The sequence below is a fragment of the Oncorhynchus mykiss genome, chromosome 15 (genome assembly GCF_057628025.1).
Source record: "Oncorhynchus mykiss isolate SJ-2025 chromosome 15, ASM5762802v1, whole genome shotgun sequence".
NCBI classification, from domain to species: domain Eukaryota; kingdom Metazoa; phylum Chordata; class Actinopteri; order Salmoniformes; family Salmonidae; genus Oncorhynchus; species Oncorhynchus mykiss.
This window is the reverse complement of record NC_143036.1, coordinates 24,392,566-24,417,650: the sequence shown is the minus strand read 5'-3', so window position 1 is coordinate 24,417,650 and position 25,085 is coordinate 24,392,566. Positions and strand designations below refer to the sequence as shown.

Genomic DNA, 25,085 nt, shown 5'->3' with positions numbered 1-25,085 from the left:
ATCGCCGACATAGCTTATTCTAATATTTCTACTACTGCACGGTGTATTCTTACACTGTTTATACACACCACATACTTATTTACATACTGGATTCTTGACATAGCTCATTCCAATATATCTACTGTTGTACATATAATTCTTAGTATATCTGGTGTAAATTCTCCAGCTATACTGCACATACGTATAGATTGTATTTTGATTACTATTTGGGCTGTTAATTGGATTCCTCATTCTTGATTTCTTGTTTCTTTTGTACTCTTTCTACATTTTAATTATTTGTGTACTTTGACATTTTACTGCAATAAACATTGATTTGATTTGATAGCTCTCTCTGTTGTTCTTCTCTCTCTCTCTCTCTCTCTCTGTTCTTCTCTCTCTCTCTCTTTCAGTGGACACTAGTCATCCCGCAAGTCCAGGTGGCTCCAATCATTTGTGAATCAGAATCAGGTCACTCCGCTCCGCTCGCTGGTGTTTTTGATAATCTCAGTAGGCGTCAACCTCAAGCAACTGTCCAAAAAATACACAGGAATCACCAAATTCCTGCCCGCGATTAATAAAGTCCTCAGAAAGGGGGTCTCATATTTAACAATGTGGCTCTGAAGTAGACCATGAAAAGGAACTTGAGACAAAAAAATCCCATTGAAATATTCCCCTTTAAAGCCAGACACATTTTTTCCACAGTGAGTAGACATCCTACTGTATGGACCTCCCATCACTATGCCAAACCCCCCATGATGTCTCTGCGTGTGTGTGTGCATTCTATGTGCCCTCACGTGCTCTCATGTTCTAATGCCAACCTATTACAACCCATTACATTACCCAAGGAATTACAATAAATGAAGGGTACATTTCACTTCCATGACCCAAGGTTTATGATAATTAGACCTGGGTTTTTCTGTTCTTTTATACACTGGTTCATCCTATACTGACCTACTGTAGCATGACAAACGAAGGTCAGTTTTGACTTATCCCTCTTATAGTTTAGGTTATGATTTTGAAAGGCTGATCCTAGATCTGTGCTTTAAGGAAACTTCCCCTGGTGTGAGTGGGTACCTCTGACAGATAGGCCCTGAGGCTGGAGGCCTTGCCCAGACTATCTGTCGTACTCAGCCCAGGAGGGGTGAGCAGGGGCCTGGGTCGGGTCGGCTGACTGGTGGGGGTCACCGGTCTGCTCCTCGACCTCCTGAACGTCACCTCCTTATGACCCCCATGACCTCCAACCCCTGGGGTCACGGCCGTCATGGCCGACCTGGAGGTCAGCAGGCTGTTGGGGGTCATGGGCCTGCTGCTGGGGGTTCTAGGAGTTGTAGTTCTGCTGCCGGGGTTGCTGGGAGAATGAGTTCTGTGACCAGTCGTCATGGTGAGGGAGGTTGGTTTCCGGGTGAGCAGAGGGCTAAGTTTGGGGCTGACCAGGGGGTAGCCTATGGAGCTGGGCTTGGCTGAGCGGGCGCTGAGGACGGGGGACTGGGGTCTGGAGGGGGGTCTGGAGGTCTGGCCTGGTAAGGGTAGAGTGTTGGGGAGGGTTCCCCCCGGGAGGGAGGTGTGGAACAGAGGGGTGAGGAGCAGACTACTGTGGGGGCTGTTGGGGCTCCGCTGGGCTAGTTTCCCCTGCTCCGCCAGTTTGGCCAGGTCCTTCTCCACCTCTGGAGGGACACAGAGACAAAGACAGACATGTTTGATAATTAAATGTATTCATGATAAATAACATACTGTATAAAAGTAAGGCCAAGGGACATAGTCAAAAAATATCTGGGCCTTATTATATAAAACAGAGAAAGGGCAAAGGTGGGTCATGTTCAGATATGCACGCTTATCTTTCAAATCTTTCAAAAAAAGCACCTCAACGCTCTGATTTTCATTGATGTGTGTTTCTGGACTAAAGACACAGGATGGACTCATTTACATTACAAAACATCCCAGAAGATATCACAGGCTTCATAACAGGAGAGTGGGAATGCTGCCTTTCCTTTTCATGATGTTTGTCTTAAAACCCCTTTCACTGGTCATTGAAAACAATATTTACTGACTCTGTAAATTGTGGTGAATCCTGCTTCAGTAAAAATTCCGGATTGACATTAAAAACGAATGTCACATAACATGAAGATTGTGTCCCAAATGGCACCATATTTCCTATGTAGGGCTCTGGTCAAAAGCAGTGCACTACATAGGGAGCAGAGTGCAATTTGGGACAGGTACCCTATTTCCTATGTCCTATGCAATGCACCCTATTTCCTACGTAGTGCACCACTGTTGACCAGGGCTCATAGGGCTCTGGTGAAAAGCAATGCACTACATAGGGAGCAGGGTGCAATTTGGGACACACAGAAGTGTTATTCCAAAATTCTGAAATATATTTGTTTGCTTTATTGGTAGTTACAAAAACAGTTTTGTTTGTCAGAGGATGGGATAGGACTGCCAATGAGAACATCTGGGGGTAGCCTGCTCTCTGCTCCTCATCTCCCTGTTTTTGTCCTTTTTAAGGCTCTGACGCTGTTGGGTTTTCAGCGATCCAAGCTGGGACTTATCATGCGAGGGGGATATTTTCAGGAATGACTCACCACGAAGAGTTCGTACCAAACGGCACCCCATTCCCTATAGTGCACAACTTTTACCAGAGCTCTATGGGCACTGGTCAAAAGTAGTGCACTATGTAGGACACATTATGCCATTCGGGATGGAGCCTAACTCCTTAAGCATTCTCAGAGAAGCGTGTATTTGTGACATTTAATAAATGACACGTAGTGGAAGCATTACATGTACTTCATAGACTTCAACCATTTATGAGCAAATAGAGACTTCTCCAAAACAAACAGCATTTCATTTGTCCACGCTTCAAAAATGCGAAACACATGTTCACTCATCACAAATTACTAGCTACAGTCGATCCACATATTGCAAAATACTCCAAAACTACTATGATACTGTAGGTCAACTAATGTTATACAAGAGCACTGAGCAGCGTTGGAGAGATGATTTAATCTGGTTTGAAAGTTTAAGAAGTGTGTGTCTGTCAGTTTGTTTGAAAACTCAACTAAATTGTTTGTATTGTATAGTCCATCCGGCACCCTGTGTATTTCATTCCATGACGTGGATAACCATATAGCTGGATCTGTAGTTAATTAGTTGTAATTGTAACAGTCTCTTGAAACCAGAGAGAGATACTACACCATGGCAGTATGTTCACTTACTGAATGTGTGTGTACATCATACTGACATTGTGTTCTTTGCTGTTTTAAATTAAACTCAGATACGGTGTGTGTGTGTGTGTGTGTGTGTGTGTTTGCACCATACACTAACATTGAGTCCTGTGTTGTTTTAGCCCATATGCTGTTATAGACTGTGTTTGTAGACCTGCTGACCTCTGATCCAATAGAGCTATATAATATAGGAGAACATGGTTGTATCCCAAATGGCACCCTATTCCCTATGTAGCCTGTACTTTTGACCAGGGCGCATAGGGCATTTTTAGGGAATAATATACCTAGGTGTAGAAATGAGAATATATGAGCAACTGAGATTATGGGAAGCTTTATGGCTTAAAACCACACATTTTCGGTGGATTGGCAATCCAAAGTATCCTCCTTTTTAAATGAAGCCAACTCATTGCGGCTCTGCCACATAATTGGAAGGGGCAAAGAATTCGTCTATTAGCCACCCATTAAAAACCTGAAATGGCAAAAAATGATTAGTGTACATCGAAAAATGTATCAGTTTGACTTAAAGTCAAATGGTTTGACAGCAACGCCGCATAAAATTCAAGTCAGTTGGGACAGGCTCTTTGACGTCCCAATACCTTGGCATCTGGTCTATGAACTGGTTTATACAAATCAACTGTCAATCCGTTCGTTTTAATTTAGATATTATATAAAATACAAAGACAATGCTTAATAGATGGAGCATTGAACAGTCAGCCTTACACAGGCTCTGCCATGAGAATTGACCACAAGTTCTCAATGGGATTAAGGTCTGGGGAGTTTCCTGGCCATGGACCCAAAATATCGATGTTTTGTTCCCCGAGCCACTTAGTTTTTTCTCTTATGGCAAGGTGCTCCATCATGCTGGAAAAGGCATGGTTCATCACCAAACTGTTCCTGGATGGTTGGGAGAAGTTGCTATCAGAGGATGTGTTGGTACCATTCTTTATTCATGGCTGTGTTCTTAGGCAAAATTGTGAGTGAGCCCACTCCCTTGGCTGAGAAGGCCACAGGATGCTTTACTGTTGGCATGACACAGGACTGATGGTAGCGCTCACCGTGTCTTCTCCAGACACGCTTTTTTCCAGATGCCCCAAACAATCGGAAAGGGGATTAATCAGAGAAAATTACTTTACCCCAGTCCTCAGCAGTCCAATCCCTGTACCTTTTGCAGAATATCAGTCTGTCCCTGATGTTTTTCCTGGAGAGAAGTGGCTTCTTTGCTGCCCTTTTTGACACCAGGCCATCCTCCAAAAGTTTTTGCCTCACTGTGCGTGCAGATGCACTCACACCTGCCTGCTGCCATTCCTGAGCAAGCTCTGTACTGGTGGTGCCCCGATCCCGCAGCTGAATCAACTTTAGGAGAAGTCCTGACACTTGCTGGACTTTCCCCGAAGCCTTCTTCACAACAATTGAACCGCTCTCCTTAAAGTTCTTGATGATCCTATAAATGGTTGATTTAGGTGCAATCTTACTGGCAGCAATATCCTTGCCTGTGAAGCCCTTTTTTGTGCAACGCAATGATGACGGCACGTGTTTCCTTGCAGGTAACCATGATTGACAGAGGAAGAACAATGATTCCAAGCACCACCCTCCATTTGAAGCTTCCAGTCTGTTATTCAAACTCAATCAGCATGACACAGTGATCTCCAGCCTTGTCCTTGTCAACACTCACACCTGTGTTAACGAGAGAATCACTGACATGATGTCAGCTGGTCCTTTTGTGGCAGGGCTGAAATGCAGTGGACATGTTTTTTTGTGATTCAGTTCATTTGCATGGCAAAGAGGGACTTGGCAATTAATTACAATTCCTTTGATCACTCTTCATAACATTCTGGAGTATATGCAAATTGCCATCATACAAACTGAGGCAGCAGACTTTGTGAAAATGTTTTTTTAGTCATTCTCAAAACTTTTGGCCATTACTGTACAGTAGATATTCCATTAAAAAAATCTACCGTGTCCAGCTACAATAGTCATTTACAACATTAACAATGTCTACACTGTATTTCTGATCTATTTTATGTATTTTAATAGACAAAACAAATGTGCATTCTTTTCAAAAACAAGGACATTTCTAAGTGACCCCACACTTTTGAATGTTAGTGTACATTTGAAGGAAAACAGTGTATTTTACAATAGTTATCTTTTGTTTGTTTTTAATCCCATCCTTAAACTACCCTCAACCCCTCCTATCTACAGTATCTCTAAAGACCATCCAGTTCTGAACATATATGCATTTTACAGACACTGTGTATTTTACATGAGTTATCGTGTTGTTTTTAGTCCCGCCCTTTAGCTCCACTCAACCCCTCCCATCTATCTACGAACACCATTCGGTTTTGATTTCTATTTGCTATATATTTTTCAACTGTGCTGTGATGTTTCACACATGTTCTGAACCTTTCTATTCTCATAGTTTCTACGGATTGTAAATTAAAGATAAATATTTTGATAAAAGTATTATATCATTGATCGATTGACTAAGAAGTGCTATTTGCAGAGTCAGCTCCAAGTAACTGCTGCAATTCTTCAGCCATACCTGAACATGTGACTAAAAACAAGCTACATATGGACAGTATCAAAACAAATGATCTAATGATTCTGTTTCTTTGCAGCAAAATCTGCATTCTTGTCACGCCCTGACCTTAGTTATCTTTGTTTTCTTTGTTATTTTGGTTAGGTCAGGGTGTGATGAGGGTGGTATGTGTGTTTTTGTCTTGTCTAGGGGTTTTGTATATCTATGGGATTTTGGTATGTCTAGGTAAATTTAGGTCTATGGTGGCCTGAATTGGTTCCCAATCAGAGGCAGCTGTTTATCGTTGTCTCTGATTGGGGATCCTATTTAGGTTGCCATTTTCAATTTAGGTTTGGTGGGTTATTGTCTATGTGCTGTTTCCTGTCAGCACGCGTGTCTTTTCACGGCACGTTTGTTTAGTGTTCTTCGTGCAAATAAATGTATTCTTATCACACTGCGCCTTGGTCTCCTCATTATGACGAACGTGACAATTCTATTGGTTGCAAGAATTTTGTATAATAATTTAAGTAGATTTATTTTTTATTTTTTTACCTGGTGTCGAGAGATTTACAGAGTTAGCAAAACGTCACACCAGAGTAAGCCTACACAAAACACAGCCCTTATTTTAAGTGTTTCTAAAATCCCCTATGGGAAAAATGAATTGTGGAAAAACAATTTGAACCATTTCCCTCTTTGACTGCTAGTTTTTAATGGGTATTATGACTCATACTGTGGTACTCTATAGTGTGTAAGCCAGTGACAAAAAAAAAGAAATTTAATCAATTTTAAATTCAGGCTGTAACACAACAAAATATGGAAAAAATCAAGGGTGGGAAAAATTTCTGAAGGCCCATGTACATGGGTTCTTCATGCATTGCCATACTTTCTGAAGGCACATGTACATGGGTTCTTCATGCGTTGCCATACTTTCTGAAGGCACATGTATATGGGTTCTTCATGCGTTGCCATACTTTCTGAAGGCACATGTATATGGGTTCTTCATGCGTTGCCATACTTTCTGAAGGCACATGTACATGGGTTCTTCATGCGTTGCCATACTTTCTGAAGGCACATGTACATGGGTTCTTCATGCGTTGCCATACTTTCTGAAGGCACATGTACATGGGTTCTTCATGCGTTGCCATACTTTCTGAAGGCACATGTACATGGGTTCTTCATGCGTTGCCATACTATTCCATCACAGTGTCAGATCTGGGTTAGTCACTTGAGAAAACAGGATACATCTACTGAAACACCAAATGTAGACCTTTAGGAAGCGACTTGAATATCCAACTGTACACAAGTGATAAATGAATACACAACTACTACTAATCTTGAGAAACTGTACATGAAGCTGCTTTCATAATGCCATATTTCGGTCGGTGCTTATAAGCAGTGAAAAAAATGCAGCAGGTATGAGGGCGTGAAATGTCATACTCTCCCACACAGCACCCATTCTACCATGACCGAGATCGTTGGTGTTTGATTCAACTAAACAGGATATGTTGATAAATAATCAGTTCCCATAAAGCCAATATGATCATCAACTGATGTTATGATAAACAAAAGCATTCTTTCAGTCGGTTTGGAAAATCGTTGTTCCTGACCGTAAGTGATTTGGGTGTTGATGCAGTCATGCTGTTACTGTAAGTGTGACGAAGATAGTTCCCCTTCCACTCCTCCTCCTGTCCTCTCCAATTAAAACATGGCTCTCACATCCCGTTTATTAAACATCGAAGACTGCGTCCCAAATGGCACACTGTTCCCTGTTTCACCAGCGTCCTTGTCAAAAGTAGTGCACTACAAAGGGAAAAGGGTGCCATTTGGGACACAATCTAAAAATCAGGAATGTATTTATCTGTATCCAACTTGATTAACTCACTGTAGTTCAAGTACTGTGTTCACAGTCTGAGCTGATGCCTGGCCTCCAGACTAAAATAAGTGATGACAATTGTTTAAAAGACAATCAAGGTTGGAGGCATCAGGACTCAAATGCACTTAGCACAAGGCGGGTGGGAGGGAGGAGGCAGATATAATCTATTCTAAACTCTTTGATCAGAAAGAGAAGACATTTAGTGATAGAGTACAGGACCACCGCATTACAACACCCTTACAACTCTTAGATCACATGCAATGCTTTATTGACTCCGGCTTCCAACCTCTCCAAAATGGAAACTTTAAAGACAGGCACACTGGCGGGCACACACACACACGTTAACGATTCAGTCATATCTTTTCGTTTGGATAAAATCTGCATGTTGTCGGCCAGAATGAGATGTACTCCCTGAATAACATTAAACAACATGATTACAGATAAATGATGTCGAACGGATAGGAGAATTATCATGAACTGAATTGCATTACCCTAAAACTGATCCCAGATCTGTGTGTCCTCAAGACTACTCCATTGCTGCCTTTGTTTGGCATAACAAGGAGCGACAAGGAGTTGGCATGATAAGACATACAGACTGGCAGTCAGACTAAGCCTAGACTGGTTCCAGGTCGGTAAACAGCATGTTTTATTAGCCATCTGCTCTGACTATTCACATTCCATATCATAGGACTAAAGCTAGTATTACGCACAGACTTCAATCATCAAAGAGATTAGGGTTGCAAAATTCTGGTGACTTTCCCAAAGTTCAGAAAAAAAGTTTTCCAGAACTCCTCGTTGGAGGATTCCCGTAATCAGGAGAATTAAGCAATGAGGTAATTCACCAACTGGAATTCTCCAAGCGGTATTTATGAAAAACCTGGGGATCTTGGAAAAGTTACCGGAATTTTGCAACCCTAGCGAAGTTCTACTTGAGACAAGTCTAATAATCAAATGGGATCTTTTGGTGGGAAAAAAGTAACCTATTACTTATATCCACAGGGATTACAAAAGAAAGTAGATAAACCTAATTGTATTTCAAAAACGGACTAGTAGAAGGGGGATGCACCATTACCACATAATTTGGGGTGAGAGAGGAGATAAAAGGAGAGGCGGTGGGTTGAAACATGGAACAGATTAGCAGCTAATAGAGGCATGAAAGACGGGGAATTAAGTTGTTCAACGTCTCCCTTCAATGGGGAGCCCTCTGATTCAATACAGCCTAACTTAAGTAAAACAACTAGAAATCAATGCCACCTGATGGCTTGAGGGTGTTTCATAAAGAACGAGTGCAAAGTGTGCCATGTTGTCAACACAACGACTTTAAGGACTTCTCTAGTGCCCCATACTGCCAGGCAGTGTACAAATCTCTATACACTCAGGGGAAAATCCTAACTTACACTTACATTTTCACTTCGTCAGAAGTTTGGAATATTAGCCCCTGAGGTAAATTGCTAAGATGCAGCATTTAGTTCAGTGGAGTAGGTAGAGAAGTTGCCCCTAACTGCTTATACAGGGTCAGATCTTTTTTATATCCATTTAAGGGTTTAGGAGAGTATTGGGAATTGAGTAATCAGATCTTAGATCTGTGGATAAGAGAAACCTCTACCTCAGTGCAATCAGTAGGAGTGTGTGGGAGACAATAGTCTATCGCCGTGGAGATTAATTATTGAGACACTCAACAGTGATATTTTACTAGCTGCTCAAAGTGAATGTGTTGCCAACACAGGGCCTCCTCTTGTGTCCCAAAGTCAGCCAGCGTATTATTCTCCTGACGGGACTGTGAGGGAGAGAGATACAACAGGCTAACAATGAGCCGATACGTTATTGCATTATGAGATACACAGCAGTGGCATTTTCAAAAGCTCAAAGTGTGCATGTTGCCAACATAGGGCCTCCCCACTGTGTCTCCAAAGTGCCAGACAGGGTTCTGTTTTGCTAGTGAAAACCCTGTGTGAGGGAGACAGACCCATACATACAACAGGCAACCAATGAGCAGATGAGCTGAGGTCTGAGAAGACGCAGAAGATATTTACCAGCTGTGAGTGCCTCTGCGTGACATTAATAGTTACACTAAGTGTGGTCAAAATGCTTGACATAACCCTAGAATGGTGACACATATGTGGTGTACATGCAGCAGAGGCTGCATCCCAAACTGCACTTTATTCCCTATATAGTGCACTACTTTGACCAGGGCCTGTAGTGCACTACAGTAATAAGGGAATATAGACTCTTATAAACCCGTTTGGGACACAGAAGAGATAACCACAGCTTAAAGGGGGAATGTGCAGGAACAAACAATTGGGTGACACATGTCTTAGGTTGACTGTGGATGGCGACTTCACTCTTTGGTCTACTTTCATCTGGTTAATAAATTAATACTCTACGTCGCAGCCACCCGTAACGACCGTGACGAACGTCTCAGAGAGTCACCCAGACAGACGTCACGTCAACCATCGTTCAAAGAGAGGAGAGAGATCAAGCCTGATGGAAAGGCACAGTGACTGCTCCCATATTTTGGTCATGGTTCTAAGAACTTAAAATGTGTCAGGTCACAGCATGCGAAGTGTGTGCATGAGTGTGTGTGTGGTTTTATAAATTAAAATATGTCAGTTCATAGCAGTGTGTGTGTGTGTGTGTAAGCTATCAATTTCACAGAAGGTTTTAACGACTTACCAGAGCTGTATTTATTAAATTAATAAAAGATGCCGAGGGGTAAAAATAAATATATTTTTTTCCAGACACTTTTAATTGGCAGATCAGTTTTTAATTAGCCAATCAAATTGCACAAGCCCCAAATATGTGCTTTGGCAGGAGCTAGGTTAATTCTGTCTCTCTCTCTCCCCATGTTCTCTTTCTGTCATATATGCAATGTTTAATGGAGCTCTGTCTGTCTGTCTGTCTGTCTGTCTGTCTGTCTGTCTGTCTGTCTGTCTGTCTGTCTGTCTGTCTGTCTGTCTGTCTGTCTGTCTGTCTGTCTGTCTGTCTGTCTGTCTGTCTGTCTGTCTGTCTGTCTGTCTGTGTGTCTGTGTGTCTGTGTGTCTGTGAGTGATTGTTTGATCTGGGTTACCCACAATGTTTGTCACTGTAAAAAAATAACACTCCCGTCACACAAAGAACCCCCCCCCCCCTCCACACACACCATACACACCCAGATAGATGCCTACCAGCGAGGTGTTTGCCCATGTTTTCTAGTTCTTTAGAGAAGAGGGAGTCACTTAGCAGCAGTCCCCCCGTCTGTCCCAGCAGCTCCCTGGACGAGCTCCCTCCTCCTACTCCTTTAACCACCTTCACATCAGCCTCCCAGACTGCCTGACGCTGACACAGAGAAGAAAGAGAGAGTGGGAGAAAAAATAGAGAAAGTCACATTAGAAGAAAGAAAGACCCCCTCAATTACAACATCATTGAATAATCAAGCTTTTGCTCAAAAGCTCAAAATGGGGGCAGGCCCCAGCCATATCTGTTGTAACAAGAGGCAATTATTATATTTTATGGGCATTAGAAAAACTTTGGGTAACCACAGAGTGTAGATGAAAGTGGGTGGGTTGGAGGCGCGGGGTTTAGGCTAGCCTCGGATGGTAGAACATCGACTGGTAGACTACTAGACTGTCAGTAGTGGTCGTTTGAGGGGATTTTTATAAATAACAATCAATAAATTCTGAAATGGAGTGCAAGGTTGTCTCACAAGTGCACCCTATTCCATTTTGAGTGCACTACCCATAGGGCTTTGGTCAAAAGCAGTGCACTATGTAGGAAATAGAGTGCCATTTGGGATGCAGAATACGGCTCCTGCTAGCCAGGCTGTCTGAGAGCGCTGATCCATCTACAGTATAGGCAGTTAACAAACAATACATCTAACAAACCAAACTGTTTGGAAATAGTTTCATAAGCATATGGATACCATTTTTTTACAATATCAAAACTAGAAAAGTGTTTAAAAACTTGAACAACTATGAACAGACATTCAGGGATCATGAATAAGCAAAGTAGACTACGGTTGCAACTGGCTGCTGGGGTAGCTGGGTTGCCATGTATTACTGCCATGCCGCCATACCTATTCCTGGCATGAGACATAATTTAGTAAGACCGGGGTTGCCAGATTCTATAATTGGAGTACACATAATCCCCCCCCTCCCCTCTTTTATCCCAGTGATCACAGACAGGTCAGATGAGCTGTTAATCCAGTGGACCTTTGTGTGTCCAATGATAAGACGGCCATAGGGCTCTAGTTAAAAGTAGACGCATTAAATGGGTAATATGGTGCTATTTGGGACGTAGTTGTACTGAACCCTAACATGAGTTATAGTGACATCACTGCCAACTGTGACATCACTGGACACTCTTAGCGTCCACTGACAGGCTGGTTTCACATGATGGACTGTCCAGGCAGGGTAGTGTATGGATGGGTCCCAAATGGCACCATATTTCCTAATACTGCACTATTTTCAACCAGGGCACATAAGGCTCTGGTCAAAAGTAGTCCACTATATAGGGAAAAGGATGCCATTTGGGACGCACAACGTCTAAAGGCACAGATCTGATGAGAGACATACAGCTTCTCTCCACTACGTTTATAGACCAACCCAGAGGGATAGCTAACCTTACACATGGGTTGTATCCCAAAAGGCACCCTATTCCCTATATAGTGCACTCCTTTTGACGAGTGGTCTATAGGGCTCCGGTAAAGAGTAGTGCACTACATAGGGAATAGGGTGCTATTTGGGACACATCCCTAGCCTAACACTGGTACTCATTGTAGGCCCCCTGATCTGAATGTGGATTGAGTGAGTGGTCTTAAAACATGTCCGCATAGAAAAGGAATGACGAAAAACAACAGGGTCTGTTGCCGGGCGCTGCCCAAGGATAAATGGCAAAACGTGATTTTGGGGGAGACTGGAGCTTTCCCCTAAATGGTACCCTATTCTCTAAAGCCCTTTGTGCACTTATTTTGATCAGAGCCCTATGGGCCCTGGTCATACGTAGTCCACTCTATAGGGAATAGGGTGCTATTTGGGAAAAAGCCCTGAAGTTGGTCTTTCTGCCTATTAGCGACATGAAGAGCTCTGTGGCGGTAAGACCACAACCCATCAGTAATTATAACCCTCTAACCAGTCTGCCAGCAGGGTGAAACATTACATGACATGTTCCTCCCTCCCTCCCTCACTCCCTCCAGCATGACATCATCTAGTCATGCTTTTCTGGGTATTCTCTCTGTGACATCTTTCGTGACATCTCCACACACAAACAGGTTCTGGGTAGAAGGCATCTCCCATAAAATACCACAATTTAAACAGAACTCGTTGTGGTCTGTTCTGGGAGATCCTGCCATCATCTTTTATTTTTTGACTACATGACTTTACCCAGATGAGATGCCCATTCCATAGAACAAAGCATTTTAGTATCGCAGTCACATCTACATTCTCGCTCTGGGTTGCAGTTCTTCATAGACACCAGACCTAGGATCAGTTATACACACACATAGACATACAGAACAGTATATTCAGTGTTTGTGGCCCTTATGAGACTCCAAATGAACCAGGTGAAACATATGTCTGGAGATGTAATGAGCCAGCTAAACAATGCAGAGTGTTGTAGTCCACAGACCGACTGCTTAACTACTGACTGACTGGCTCACTGGCTGGCATGCTGGCTGACTTGCTGTCTAACTGACTTGTTGGCTGGTTGGCTGGCTGACTTGTCCTAAACATGTTCTTTATCTCCCATATAGCATGTTGCCTATTGAGACCCTCTAGACCTGACTGTAACAATTGAAACTGGACATTCACAGATGTAACCTAAATGACACCCTATTCCCCAGCTACATAATACTCTTGTCTAGTGTGCTACTTTTGGTCAGAAGCAAAGGTCAAATAAAGTTGAAGTCGGATGTTTACATACACCTTAGCCAAATATATTTAAACTCAGTTTTTCCACAATCAGAGGCAGCTGTCTATCGTTACTTAGGTAGCTTTTTCCCACTGGGTTTTTGTGGGTAGTTGTTTTCTGTGTTTGTGTCTGCAGCAGACAGAACTGTTTCGGTTGTTCCCTTTGTTATTGTTGTATTAGTGTTCAGTGTCAATAAAATAACATGAACACGTACCACGCTGCGCTTTGGTCCTCACCTTCTTCCACCAACAGCCATTACACTCCCCTTCATCTACACTAAATGAAGTGGATTTAACAAGTGACATCAATTAGGGATCATAGCATTCACCTGGTCAGTCTATGTCATGGAAGGAGCAGGTGTTCTTAATGTTTTGTACAGTCAGTATGTATAATATATAGGGAGTCGTGTCTGTTTAGTCCCCCTGATGAAAACAACATCCATTTACTCACCAAGTTATGCTTTGATTCTTGGCATACTTTGTCTGTTTACATTGTGATGTTATCTAGGGAGGTTAATTAATAGAAGGTTGTGTGTATATTGGAATCCTGTGTATCTTGCTTGGCTTTAGGACTCTACAGTACCATGTGGAAGGGCCCCTGTAGTCTTTAGGACTCTACAGTAACATGTGGAAGGGCCCCTGTAGTCTTTAGGACTCTACAGTACCATGTGGAAGGGCCCCTGTAGTCTTTAGGACTCTACAGTACCATGTGGAAGGGCCCCTGTAGTCTTTAGGACTGCACAGTACCATGTGGAAGGGCCCCTGTAGTCTTTAGGACTCTACAGTACCATGTGGAAGGGCCCCTGTAGTCTTTAGGACTCTACAGTACCATGTGGAAGGGCCCCTGTAGACTTTAGGACTCTACAGTACCATGTGGAAGGGCCCCTGTAGTCTTTAGGATTCTACAGTACCATGTGGAAGGGCCCCTGTAGTCTTTAGGACTCTACAGTACCATGTGGAAGGGCCCCTGTAGTCTTTAGGACTCTACAGTACCATGTGGAAGGGCCCCTGTAGTCTTTAGGACTCTACAGCACCATGTGGAAGGGCCCCTGTAGACTTTAGGACTCTACAGCACCATGTGGAAGGGCCCCTGTAGTCTTTAGTCACTTCATGATATACGGTTGTGATTACCGTCATGATTACCTCTACTCCTAAGTGTACGTGTGTATTTGTGTGCCAGGTTGGATTCCCACATGGGCCAGTGAATATACTTTTGGTCCAAAACAACCAAATGGTCTTGCAAATATTGCAGCGCATTGATCAAATTGGAAAGCTGTTACACTGGCTTTGATATCGCCTGGATGGAATTTCTTATTTTATCTATCTGGCTGTACTGTGTGAACTTTGTCTGCCTATCGTGATGTGGACACAGCCCCTGCATCCCAAATGGTAACCTATTCCCTATATAGTGAACTTCCTACAGGATTCTCGTCAAAAGTAGTGCACTATATAGGGAATAGGAAACCATTTGGAATGCAGGGAGCATCTGCTTTTGGTGAAATAGATCACAGCTTTCCACTGCAGATGGTTGCACTTGGACCTAGTGTCAGAAAATCAGAAAAACCTGCCTTTTGGAATATTCTTCACTTCCAGACATTTAACAAATGGTCAAAGTAGTGCACGATAGAGGGAGTAGAACTCTGGTCATAAGTAGTTGACTATAGAGGGAGTAGGGGGCTCTGGACATAAGTAGGTGACTATAGAGGGAGTAGGGCTCTGGTCATAAGTAGGTGACTATAGAGGGAGTAGGGCTCTGGACATAAGTAGTTGACTATAGAGGGAGTAGGGCTCTGGACATAAGTAGGTAACTATAGAGAGAGTAGGGCTCTGGACATAAGTAGGTAACTATAGAGAGAGTAGGGCTCTGGACATAAGTAGGTGACTATAGAGGGAGTAGGGCTCTGGACATAAGTAGGTGACTATAGAGGGAGTAGGGCTCTGGTCATAAGTAGTTGACTATAGAGGGAGTAGGGCTCTGGACATAAGTAGGTAACTATAGAGAGAGTAGGGCTCTGGACATAAGTAGGTGACTATAGAGGGAGTAGGGCTCTGGACATAAGTAGGTGACTATAGAGGGAGTAGGGCTCTGGTCATAAGTAGTTGACTATAGAGGGAGTAGGGCTCTGGACATAAGTAGTTGACTATAGAGGGAGTAGGGCTCTGGACATAAGTAGGTGACTATAGAGGGAGTAGGGCTCTGGACATAAGTAGTTGACTATAGAGGGAGTAGGGCTCTGGTCATAAGTAGGTGACTATAGAGAGAGTAGGGCTCTGGACATAAGTAGGTAACTATAGAGGGAGTAGGGCTCTGGACATAAGTAGGTAACTATAGAGGGAGTAGGGCTCAGGACATAAGTAGGTGACTATAGAGGGAGTAGGGCTCTGGTCATAAGTAGGTGACTATAGAGGGAGTAGGGCTCTGGACATAAGTAGTTGACTATAGAGGGAGTAGGGCTCTGGACATAAGTAGGTGACTATAGAGGGAGTAGGGCTCTGGACATAAGTAGTTGACTATAGAGGGAGTAGGGCTCTGGTCATAAGTAGGTGACTATAGAGAGAGTAGGGCTCTGGACATAAGTAGGTAACTATAGAGGGAGTAGGGCTCTGGACATAAGTAGGTAACTATAGAGGGAGTAGGGCTCTGGACATAAGTAGGTGACTATAGAGGGAGTAGGGCTCTGGTCATAAGTAGGTGACTATAGAGGGAGTAGGGCTCTGGACATAAGTAGGTGACTATAGAGGGAGTAGGGCTCTGGACATAAGTAGGTGACTATAGAGGGAGTTGTGCTCTGGACATAAGTAGGTGACTATAGAGGGAGTAGGGCTCTGGACATAAGTAGGTGACTATAGAGGGAGTAGGGCTCTGGACATAAGTAGTTGACTATAGAGGGAATAGGGCTCCAGTCCCGAGAGAGAAACTGAGTCACTCCTGTCTGAAACAGTCATTGCATTGCATTGTATTGATAATGATGTATGTTTAGATGATGACCCAAATGAGTCAAACTGTTTTGTTTCATTTGTTTGTTGGACGCATCGATGCAAATCATTTTATTTCATCCAGATGAACAACAAATCAAAAGAACAAGGTTTGTTGTGTTCATCTCTGAGATAAAGTACTTTTATAATTTGGTAATGAGTTATGATGAGGTCATTCATGTCAACGGCTAGAAAACCAACGTTGTATAATTCCACTCCCAGCCAACACTGCAGAAACCCAAAGCCGAGCCCAAGGTGAACAAAGAAAATGGAAGAAAATCCTTTGGTGGTGATGCTTCTGTCCAACTAACAAACATGGATCTGATTCCTACCTAAATTAGATCCATGTTGAGAGAGAGAGGATGGGAGTCCAGATTGAAATACACTGCTGTCTGAATACAGTCCTGCTGTGCACCGGGGCCGACACACACACACGTGTGTGTGTGTGTGTGTGTGTGTGTGTGTGTGTGTGTGTGTGTGTGTGTGTGTGTGTGTGTGTGTGTGTGTGTGTGTGTGTGTGTGTGTGTGTGTGTGTGTGTGTGTGTGTGTGTGTGTGTGTGTGTGTGTGTGTGTGTGTGTGTGTGTGTGTGTGTGTGTGTGTGTGTGTGTGTGTGTGTGTGTGTGTGTGTGTGTGTGTGTGTGTGTGTGTGTGTGTGTGTGTGTGTGTGTGTGTGTGTGTGTGTGTGTGTGTGTGTGTGTGTGTGTGTGTGTGTGTGTGTGTGTGTGTGTGTGTGTGTGTGTGTGTGTGTGTGTGTGTGTGTGTGTGTGTGTGTGTGTGTGTGTGTGTGTGTGTGTGTGTGTGTGTGTGTGTGTGTGTGTGTGTGTGTGTGTGTGTGTGTGTGTGTGTGTGTGTGTGTGTGTGTGTGTGTGTGTGTGTGTGTGTGTGTGTGTGTGTGTGTGTGTGTGTGTGTGTGTGTGTGTGTGTGTGTGTGTGTGTGTGTGTGTGTGTGTGTGTGTGTGTGTGTGTGTGTGTGTGTGTGTGTGTGTGTGTGTGTGTGTGTGTGTGTGTGTGTGTGTGTGTGTGTGTGTGTGTGTGTGTGTGTGTGTGTGTGTGTGTGTGTGTGTGTGTGTGTGTGTGTGTGTGTGTGTGTGTGTGTGTGTGTGTGTGTGTGTGTGTGTGTGTGTGTGTGTGTGTGTGTGTGTGTGTGTGTGTGTGTGTGTGTGTGTGTGTGTGTGTGTGCGTGCTCAGCAGTAATATCCACCAGCACCACTAACAGGGAGTTTTTGGGTCCCAGTCGGCCCCGGTGCACAGCAGGACTGTCAGGCCTGTGTGCATGCAGTCATCAGCCTCAATCACCTTGGTGGTGGTGAAGAAGAAGAGCTAGAGAGACAGACAGACAGACAGTATGCTGTCGTTTAAACTCTGCCCTTTTGAGGGCAGGAAAAGGCCAGAAAAAGACTCCTGTCTGGGTTTTACTCTGGTCTACCATGAATGATAAAGTTCTGATCTATTCATAACTGGTAAGAAAGGTTGTCTATTTTGGGAAATATTGCTTCTAAGCCACGTTCATCACCTTTGACACTTGATACCCCATGGACCCTGGTAAAAAATGGTGCAATGTTTGGACTTCTGGTCTGCCCACATGACTCTTGGGCCACATGTTGCCCATCGCAGCGCGTTGTAGTCTGGTCTAGTGAGGGACTGCTAGTGGGCAACCCAAGTGGAACAGGAAGCAGCTAGGAACACACACACCACTAGCAAGACCACCACCGCTACCTCATCCCCTTTAAGACCACAGGTTGACCTCTTCAAACCACTTAATAGAAGGCATGCCTGTTGTTTTCAGAAAATGAGGATGGAGGGAGAGATGAACGTGATAGGGAGGGATGGAGTGAGGGAAAGGACAGGAGGGAGGAAGAGATGAACGAGAGAGGGAGGAAGAGATGGAGTGGGGGAAGGGACAGGCGGGAGGGAGGGAGGGAGGGAGGGATTCATGAGGGAGGGAGGAAGAGATGGAGTGGGGGAAAGGGACAGGCGGGAGGGAGGGAGAGATGAATGAGGGAGGGAGGGAGAGATGAATGAGGGAGGGAGGAAGAGATGGAGTGGGGGAAAGGACAGGCGGGAGGGAGGGAGAGATGAATGAGGGAGGGAGGGAGAGATGAATGAGGGAGGGAGGGAGAGATGAACGAGAGAGGGAGGAAGAGATGGAGTGGGGGAAAGGACAGGCGGGAGGGAGGGAGAGATGAATGAGGGAGGGCGGGAAAGATGAATGAGGGAGGGAGGGAGGGAGGAAGGGAGGGAGGGAGGGAGGGAGGGAGGGAGGGAGGGAGGGAGGGAGGGAGGGAGGGAGGGAGGGAGGGAGGGAGGGAGGGAGGGATGAGAGTATGAGGGAGTGATGGAGGGGGAGCAAAAGGGGGGAGAGGGAAAGAGGAAGAGAAAGTAATCCAATATGATTTAGTCTTATTTCTTCCTTTGTCTGCATGTGTCCCTTGTGTTTTCTGACAGCTCGCTGAAAACAACTGGTTGATTTATGGGCCTAACCCTGCATGTGAGAGACAGCTCGACTACACATCTGGTTTGTTTCCTCATTGTTTGGTGTAAAAATGTTATCTTTTAAAAGGATATTTATAATAACGTTGTTTACCTGGTACGATATGATATTTGTTAGAAGGCTTTTTTTGGGTAACTAATAACGATCAACAGTAACATACAGTACGTTTAGCCAAACTATTGTTTTCAGCATGTTTGGCATGACAAGGAACCATATAGGAGTTAGCTGCAACACACACAGACCTGGGACCAGGCTAATAATGTAGATTACAGTGAGAATTATACAGTGCCTTCAGAAAGTATTCACACCCCATGAATTTTTCCACATTTTGTTGTGTTACAGCCTGAATTTAAAATGGATTAATTTGAGATTTTTTTGTTACTGGCCTACACAATACCCGATAATGTCAAAGTGGGATAATGTTTTCTAAATTGTTACAAATGAATACAAAATTAAAAGCTGAAGTGTCTTGAGTATTCAGCCATTTTGTTATGGCAAGCCTAAATCAAATCAAATGTATTTATATAGCCCTTCTTACATGATATATCAAAGTGCTGTACAGAAACCCAGCCTAAAACCCCAAACGGCAAGCAATGCAGGTGTAGAGGACGTACAAAATAAGTTCAGGAGTAAAAATGTGCTTAACAAGTCACATAATAAGTTACATGGACTCACTCTGTGTGCATTAATAGTGTTTTAACATATTTGAACGACTACCTCATCTCTGTACCGCACACATACAATGATCTGGAAGGTTCTCCAGTCGAGCAGTGAATTTCAAACTCAGATTCAACAACAAAGACCAGGGAGCTTTTCCAATGCCTCGCAAAGGGCACCTACAGTGGGGCAAAAAAAGTATTTAGTCAGCCACCAATTGTGCAAGTTCTCCCACTTAAAAAGATGAGAGAGGACTGTAATTTTCATAATAGGTACACTTCAACTATGACAGACAAAATGAGAAAAAAAATCAAGAAAATCACATTGTAGGATTTTTAATGAATTTATTTGCAAATTATGGTGGAAAATAAGTATTTGGTCACCTACAAACAAGCAAGATTTCTGGCTCTCACAGACCTGTAACTTCTTCTTTAAGAGGCTCCTCTGTCCTCCACTCGTTACCTGTATTAATGGCACCTGTTTGAACTTGTTATCAGTATAAAAGACACCTGTTATCAGTATAAAAGACACCTGTCCACAACCTCAAACAGTCACACTCCAAACTCTACTATGGCCAAGACCAAAGAGCTGTCAAAGGACACCAGAAACAAAATTGTAGACCTGCACCAGTTTGGGATGACTGAATCTGCAATAGGTAAGCAGCTTGGTTTGAAGAAATCAACTGTGGGAGCAATTATTAGGAAATGGAAGACATACAAGACCACTGATAATCTCCCTCGATCTGGGGCTCCACGCAAGAACTCACCCCGTGGGGTCAAAATGATAATCTTTTAATCATTTTAACACAGGCTTAACACCTAACAAACACTTAACATAGGCCCTGCTGTTACCTCATATCACAGCAAGAATGCCTTGCATTATGCCTTGGAAGAAAACACTTACATTTGCTCAACTTACCCCAAGGCAAACATGTTGACTATATTAGCCCACACAGCTACAAGGATACACATTCATGCTAGGTTTAGGACCTCCTATGGAAGCTTATAGAGACCACAACTTAAAATTATCTACTTTGGTTTAGATACAAGCATCATTAAACCTTGAACACGATAGATTCATTTGGTGAAAATCTGTTTTTTTGGACCTAACTGTCTTACCACTTTTTCCATGTGGTTTCTTCCTTCACAGACTCCATGAAATGATGACCTCTTCCTAAATATTTGGTCAACTTATTCATTTTGTGTATGGTTTCCTAGAAACAGGGGTGGCTCAACTTACCCCTTTTGCTCAACTTGCTCCACTCTCCCCTACCATTTTTTGAAAGGAAAACTATTTCACTCATATTGTAAGTAATTATAGGTCACATTTCATAGAACTCTGGAAACATTGGACAGTTCATTTAAGGTGTCCGTGTCTCTTTCATACACCCCCATTGCTTTGTCCTCGTCCCTTACCCGTCAGTTAATGATGGACTATTGTTGCAGGCACGCAGCAGCACCCTAGAACATCTCCATTGTTTGGCTGCCCTTGGAAGTGTCCAAAATGGCACACTATCCTCTGTACAGTACACTACTTTTGCCCTATGGACCCTGGTCAAAAATAGTACACTATATAGGGAATAGGGTGCCATTTGGGACGCACTTTTGGCCAGTTAATGATGAGCTATTGTTGAACTATAACAATCCAGCACTCCAGAAGACCATGGTTTGGCTGGCCTTGTGGATCCCAGCGTGTAGACAGTATGTCATAGTAGACCTGCCTTTGTAGTCTCTCAGGAAAGGAGAGGAAAGTGAAGAGAGAGGGGAGAAGAGGAGAGCGGAGTAGAGGAAAGGAGAAAGATGGGAAGAGAGAGGGGAGGAGAGGAGAGCGGAGTAGAGGAAAGGAGAGGAAAGGGAAGAGAGAGGGGAGAAGAGGAGAGGGGAGTAGAGGAAAGGAGAGGGAAGGGAAGAGAGAGGGGAGAAGAGGAGAGCGGAGTAGAGGGAAGGAGAGAGATGGGAAGAGAGAGGGGAGAAGAGGAGAGGGGAGTAGAGGAAAGGAGAGGAAAGGGAAGAGAGAGGGGAGAAGAGGAGAGGGGAGTAGAGGAAAGGAGAGGAAAGGGAAGAGAGAGGGGAGAAGAGGAGAGCGGAGTAGAGGAAAGGAGAGGAAAGGGAAGAGAGAGGGGAGAAGAGGAGAGCGGAGTAGAGGAAAGGAGAAAGATGAGAGAAGAGGAGAGGGGAGTAGAGGAAAGGAAAGGGAAGAGAGAGGGGAGAAGAGGAGAGCGGAGTAGAGGAAAGGAGAGAAATGGGAGAAGAGGAGAGCGGAGTAGAGGGAAGGAGAGAGATGGGAAGAGAGAGGGGAGAAGAGGAGAGGGAAGTAGAGGAAAGGAGAGGAAAGGGAAGAGAGATGGGAGAAGAGGAGAGCGGAGTAGAGGAAAGGAGAGGAAAGGGAAGAGAGATGGGAGAAGAGGAGAGCGGAGTAGAGGGAAGGAGAGAGATGGGAAGAGAGAGGGGAGAAGAGGAGAGGGGAGTAGAGGAAAGGAGAGGAAAGGGAAGAGAGAGGGGAGAAGAGGAGAGGTGAGTAGAGGAAAGGGGAGAGATGGGAAGAGAGAGGGGAGAAGAGGAGAGGGGAGTAGAGGAAAGGAGAGGAAAGGGAAGAGAGAGGGGAGAAGAGGAGAGGGGAGAAGAGGAAAGGAGAGGGAAGGGAAGCGAGAGGGGAGTAGAGGAAATGAGAGAGATGGGAAGAGAGAGGGGAGAAGAGGAGAGGGGAGTAGAGGAAAGGAGAAAGATGGGAAGAGAGAGGGGAGAAGAGGAGAGCGGAGTTTAGGAAAGGAGAGAGATGGGAAGAGAGAGAGGAGAAGAGGAGAGGGGAGTAGAGGAAAGGAGAAAGATGGGAAGAGAGAGGGGAGAAGAGGAGAGCGGAGTAGAGGAAAGGAGAGGGAAGGGAAGAGAGAGGGGAGAAGAGGAGAGGGGAGTAGAGGAAAGGAAAGGAAAGGAAAGGAGAGAGATGGGAAGAGAGAGAGGGGAGAAGAGGAGAGGGGAGAAGAGGAGAGGGGAGAAGAGGAGAGGGGAGTAGAGGAAAGGAGATAGATGGGAAGAGAGAGGGGAGAAGAGGAGAGGGGAGAAGAGGAAAGGGGAGTAGAGGAAAGGAGAGGAAAGGAGAGGAAAGGGAAAGGAGAGGAAAGGGAAGAGAGAGGGGAGAAGAGGAGAGGGGAGTAGAGGAAAGGAGAAAGATGGGAAGAGAGAGGGGAGAAGAGGAGAGGGGAGTAGAGGAAAGGAGAGGGAAGGGAAGAGAGAGGGGAGAAGAGGAGAGGGGAGTAGAGGAAAGGAGGAAGATGGGAAGAGAGAGGGGAGAAGAGGAGAGGGGAGTAGAGGAAAGGAGAGGGAAGGGAATAGAGAGGGGAGAAGAGGAGAGGGGATTAGAGGAAAGGAGAGGGAAGGGAAGAGAGAGGGGAGAAGAGGAGAGCGGAGTTTAGGAAAGGAGAGAGATGGGAAGAGAGAGAGGAGAAGAGGAGAGGGGAGTAGAGGAAAGGAGAAAGATGGGAAGAGAGAGGGGAGAAGAGGAGAGCGGAGTAGAGGAAAGGAGAGGGAAGGGAAGAGAGAGGGGAGAAGAGGAGAGGGGAGTAGAGGAAAGGAAAGGAAAGGAAAGGAGAGAGATGGGAAGAGAGAGAGGGGAGAAGAGGAGAGGGGAGAAGAGGAGAGGGGAGAAGAGGAGAGGGGAGTAGAGGAAAGGAGATAGATGGGAAGAGAGAGGGGAGAAGAGGTGAGGGGAGTAGAGGAAAGGAGAGGGAAGGGAAGAGAGAGGGGAGGAGAGGGGAGTAGAGGAAAGGAGAGAGATGGGAAGAGAGAGGGGAGAAGAGGAAAGGAGAGAGATGGGAAGAGAGAGGGGAGTAAAGGAAAGGAGAGGAAAGGGAAGAGAGGGGAGGGGAGAAGAGGAGAGGAGAAGAAAAGAGAAGAAAGGAGAGAGGAGAGGCTTGAATCAGGAGTGTAATTGTGTTATTGTCAATATCCTGTTTGCTGTTGGCTGCTCTGAATCAGTCGTGTCATTGGGTCTGTGTGCCTGGGAGCTGAACCGACCACATTCTACCATTAGTCCGCATTACAATTGGCACCCTATCCCCTACATATTACCATTGGGCTCAGGTGAAGCGTAGTGCACTATATAGGGAATAAATTGGGTGTAATTTGGGATGCAGCCTAGGTGAGTCCATAGCCATTGCCAAGACAACAGGAACGTATTATCTGAAGCGTTAGACCACATATTATTAATATCCTCCTGTAGCTGTGGGGTTAGGGTTGGGTTAGCGGGAGGATGATGGAGTGTGTGTTTGTGTGTGTCTGTCGGCTTAGGGTTGTGTTAGGTTAGTTGAAGGACGATGGAGTGTGTGTGTGTGTGTGTGTGTGTGTGTGTGTGTGTGTGTGTGTGTTTTGACTTAGGGTTGTGTCAGGTTAGCTGAAGGATGATGGAGTGTGTGTGTGTGTGTGTGTGTGTGTGTGTGTGTGTTTTGACTTAGGGTTGTGTTAGGTTAGCTGAAGGATGATGGAGTGTGTGTGTGTGTGTGTGTGTGTGTGTGTGTGTTTTGACTTAGGGTTGTGTTAGGTTAGCTGAAGGATGATGGAGTGGCTGTCCACGGATGCACTGGATAAAATCATTTTTTATTGCAAATGAATTCTGTGTATCTGTTTTGCATTCACATGATCTTTTTTGTATTGATGTACACTGAGTATACAAAACATTAAGAACACCTGCTCAGTGTTCGTGTGCCATGGATTGTGTACGTGTTGTGTACGTACCCATTCAGAGGGTGAATATGCAAAACAAACGATTTCAGTGCCTTTGAACGGGGTATGGTAGTAGATGCCAGGCACACTGTTTTGTGTCAAGAACTGCAACGCTGCTGGGTTTTTCACGCTCAACAGTTTCCTGTGTGTATCAAAATTGGTCCACCAGCCAACTTGACACAACTGTGGGAAGCATTGGAGTCAACATGGGTCAGCATCCCTGTGGAACGTTTTTGACACCTAGGGGTGCAATGCAATATTAGGAAGGTGTTCCTAATGTTTGGTATACTCTGGTGGATGTTAGCTAAAGTTTTATTAAATACATATACTTCAGAATTAATGTAATTAATATTGACAGTATGTGTTTTGCAACCAACTACATTACAATAGCATTTATATGGCTGCTTGCTCTTAACCTACGCAGAAAACACTCAATGTGCCATAGTGATAAATATTAGCTTCAACAGTGTTACTTCTGATAAATCTCCTTGCTGTGTGGGATTAACCTTGCTGTGTGGGATTACTGCATGGCAAGTTTGATTGAACGTTGGCCCATGAAGAGTGAAAACTGAAAACTCGAAGGAAGGAAAAAACTCACGCTCACTAAAGTTCAAACAGTCAGCCTTTCTTTTCTAATACGGAGTGCGGTGCGGGAGAGCAAGCGAGCGGTGCGGGTTCTAGCTCTGCTCTGCATGCAGTCACAAGCAATCAATTGCCGAAAAACAGACTGTTTCTCTTAAAGTTGAATTAGTAGACTATATTTAGTAGAAACCAC

The 25,085-nt window shown here is 44.4% G+C and overlaps 1 protein-coding gene across 2 annotated transcripts in view; it reads right to left on the bottom strand.

Moving 5' to 3' along the window:
- c15h8orf34 (chromosome 15 C8orf34 homolog) overlaps nt 1–25,085 on the bottom strand; it is a 169,808-nt gene that overhangs the window by 8,891 nt on the left and 135,832 nt on the right. For both annotated transcript variants that reach the window (XM_036944104.2, XM_090199666.1), the window contains exons 11-12: nt 10,750–10,900; nt 1,054–1,643 (exon numbers count right to left, since the gene is read on the bottom strand). In XM_036944104.2, coding sequence (XP_036799999.1) covers nt 1,054–1,643; nt 10,750–10,900 — 741 coding nt within the window. The remainder of the gene's footprint in view (nt 1–1,053; nt 1,644–10,749; nt 10,901–25,085) is intronic.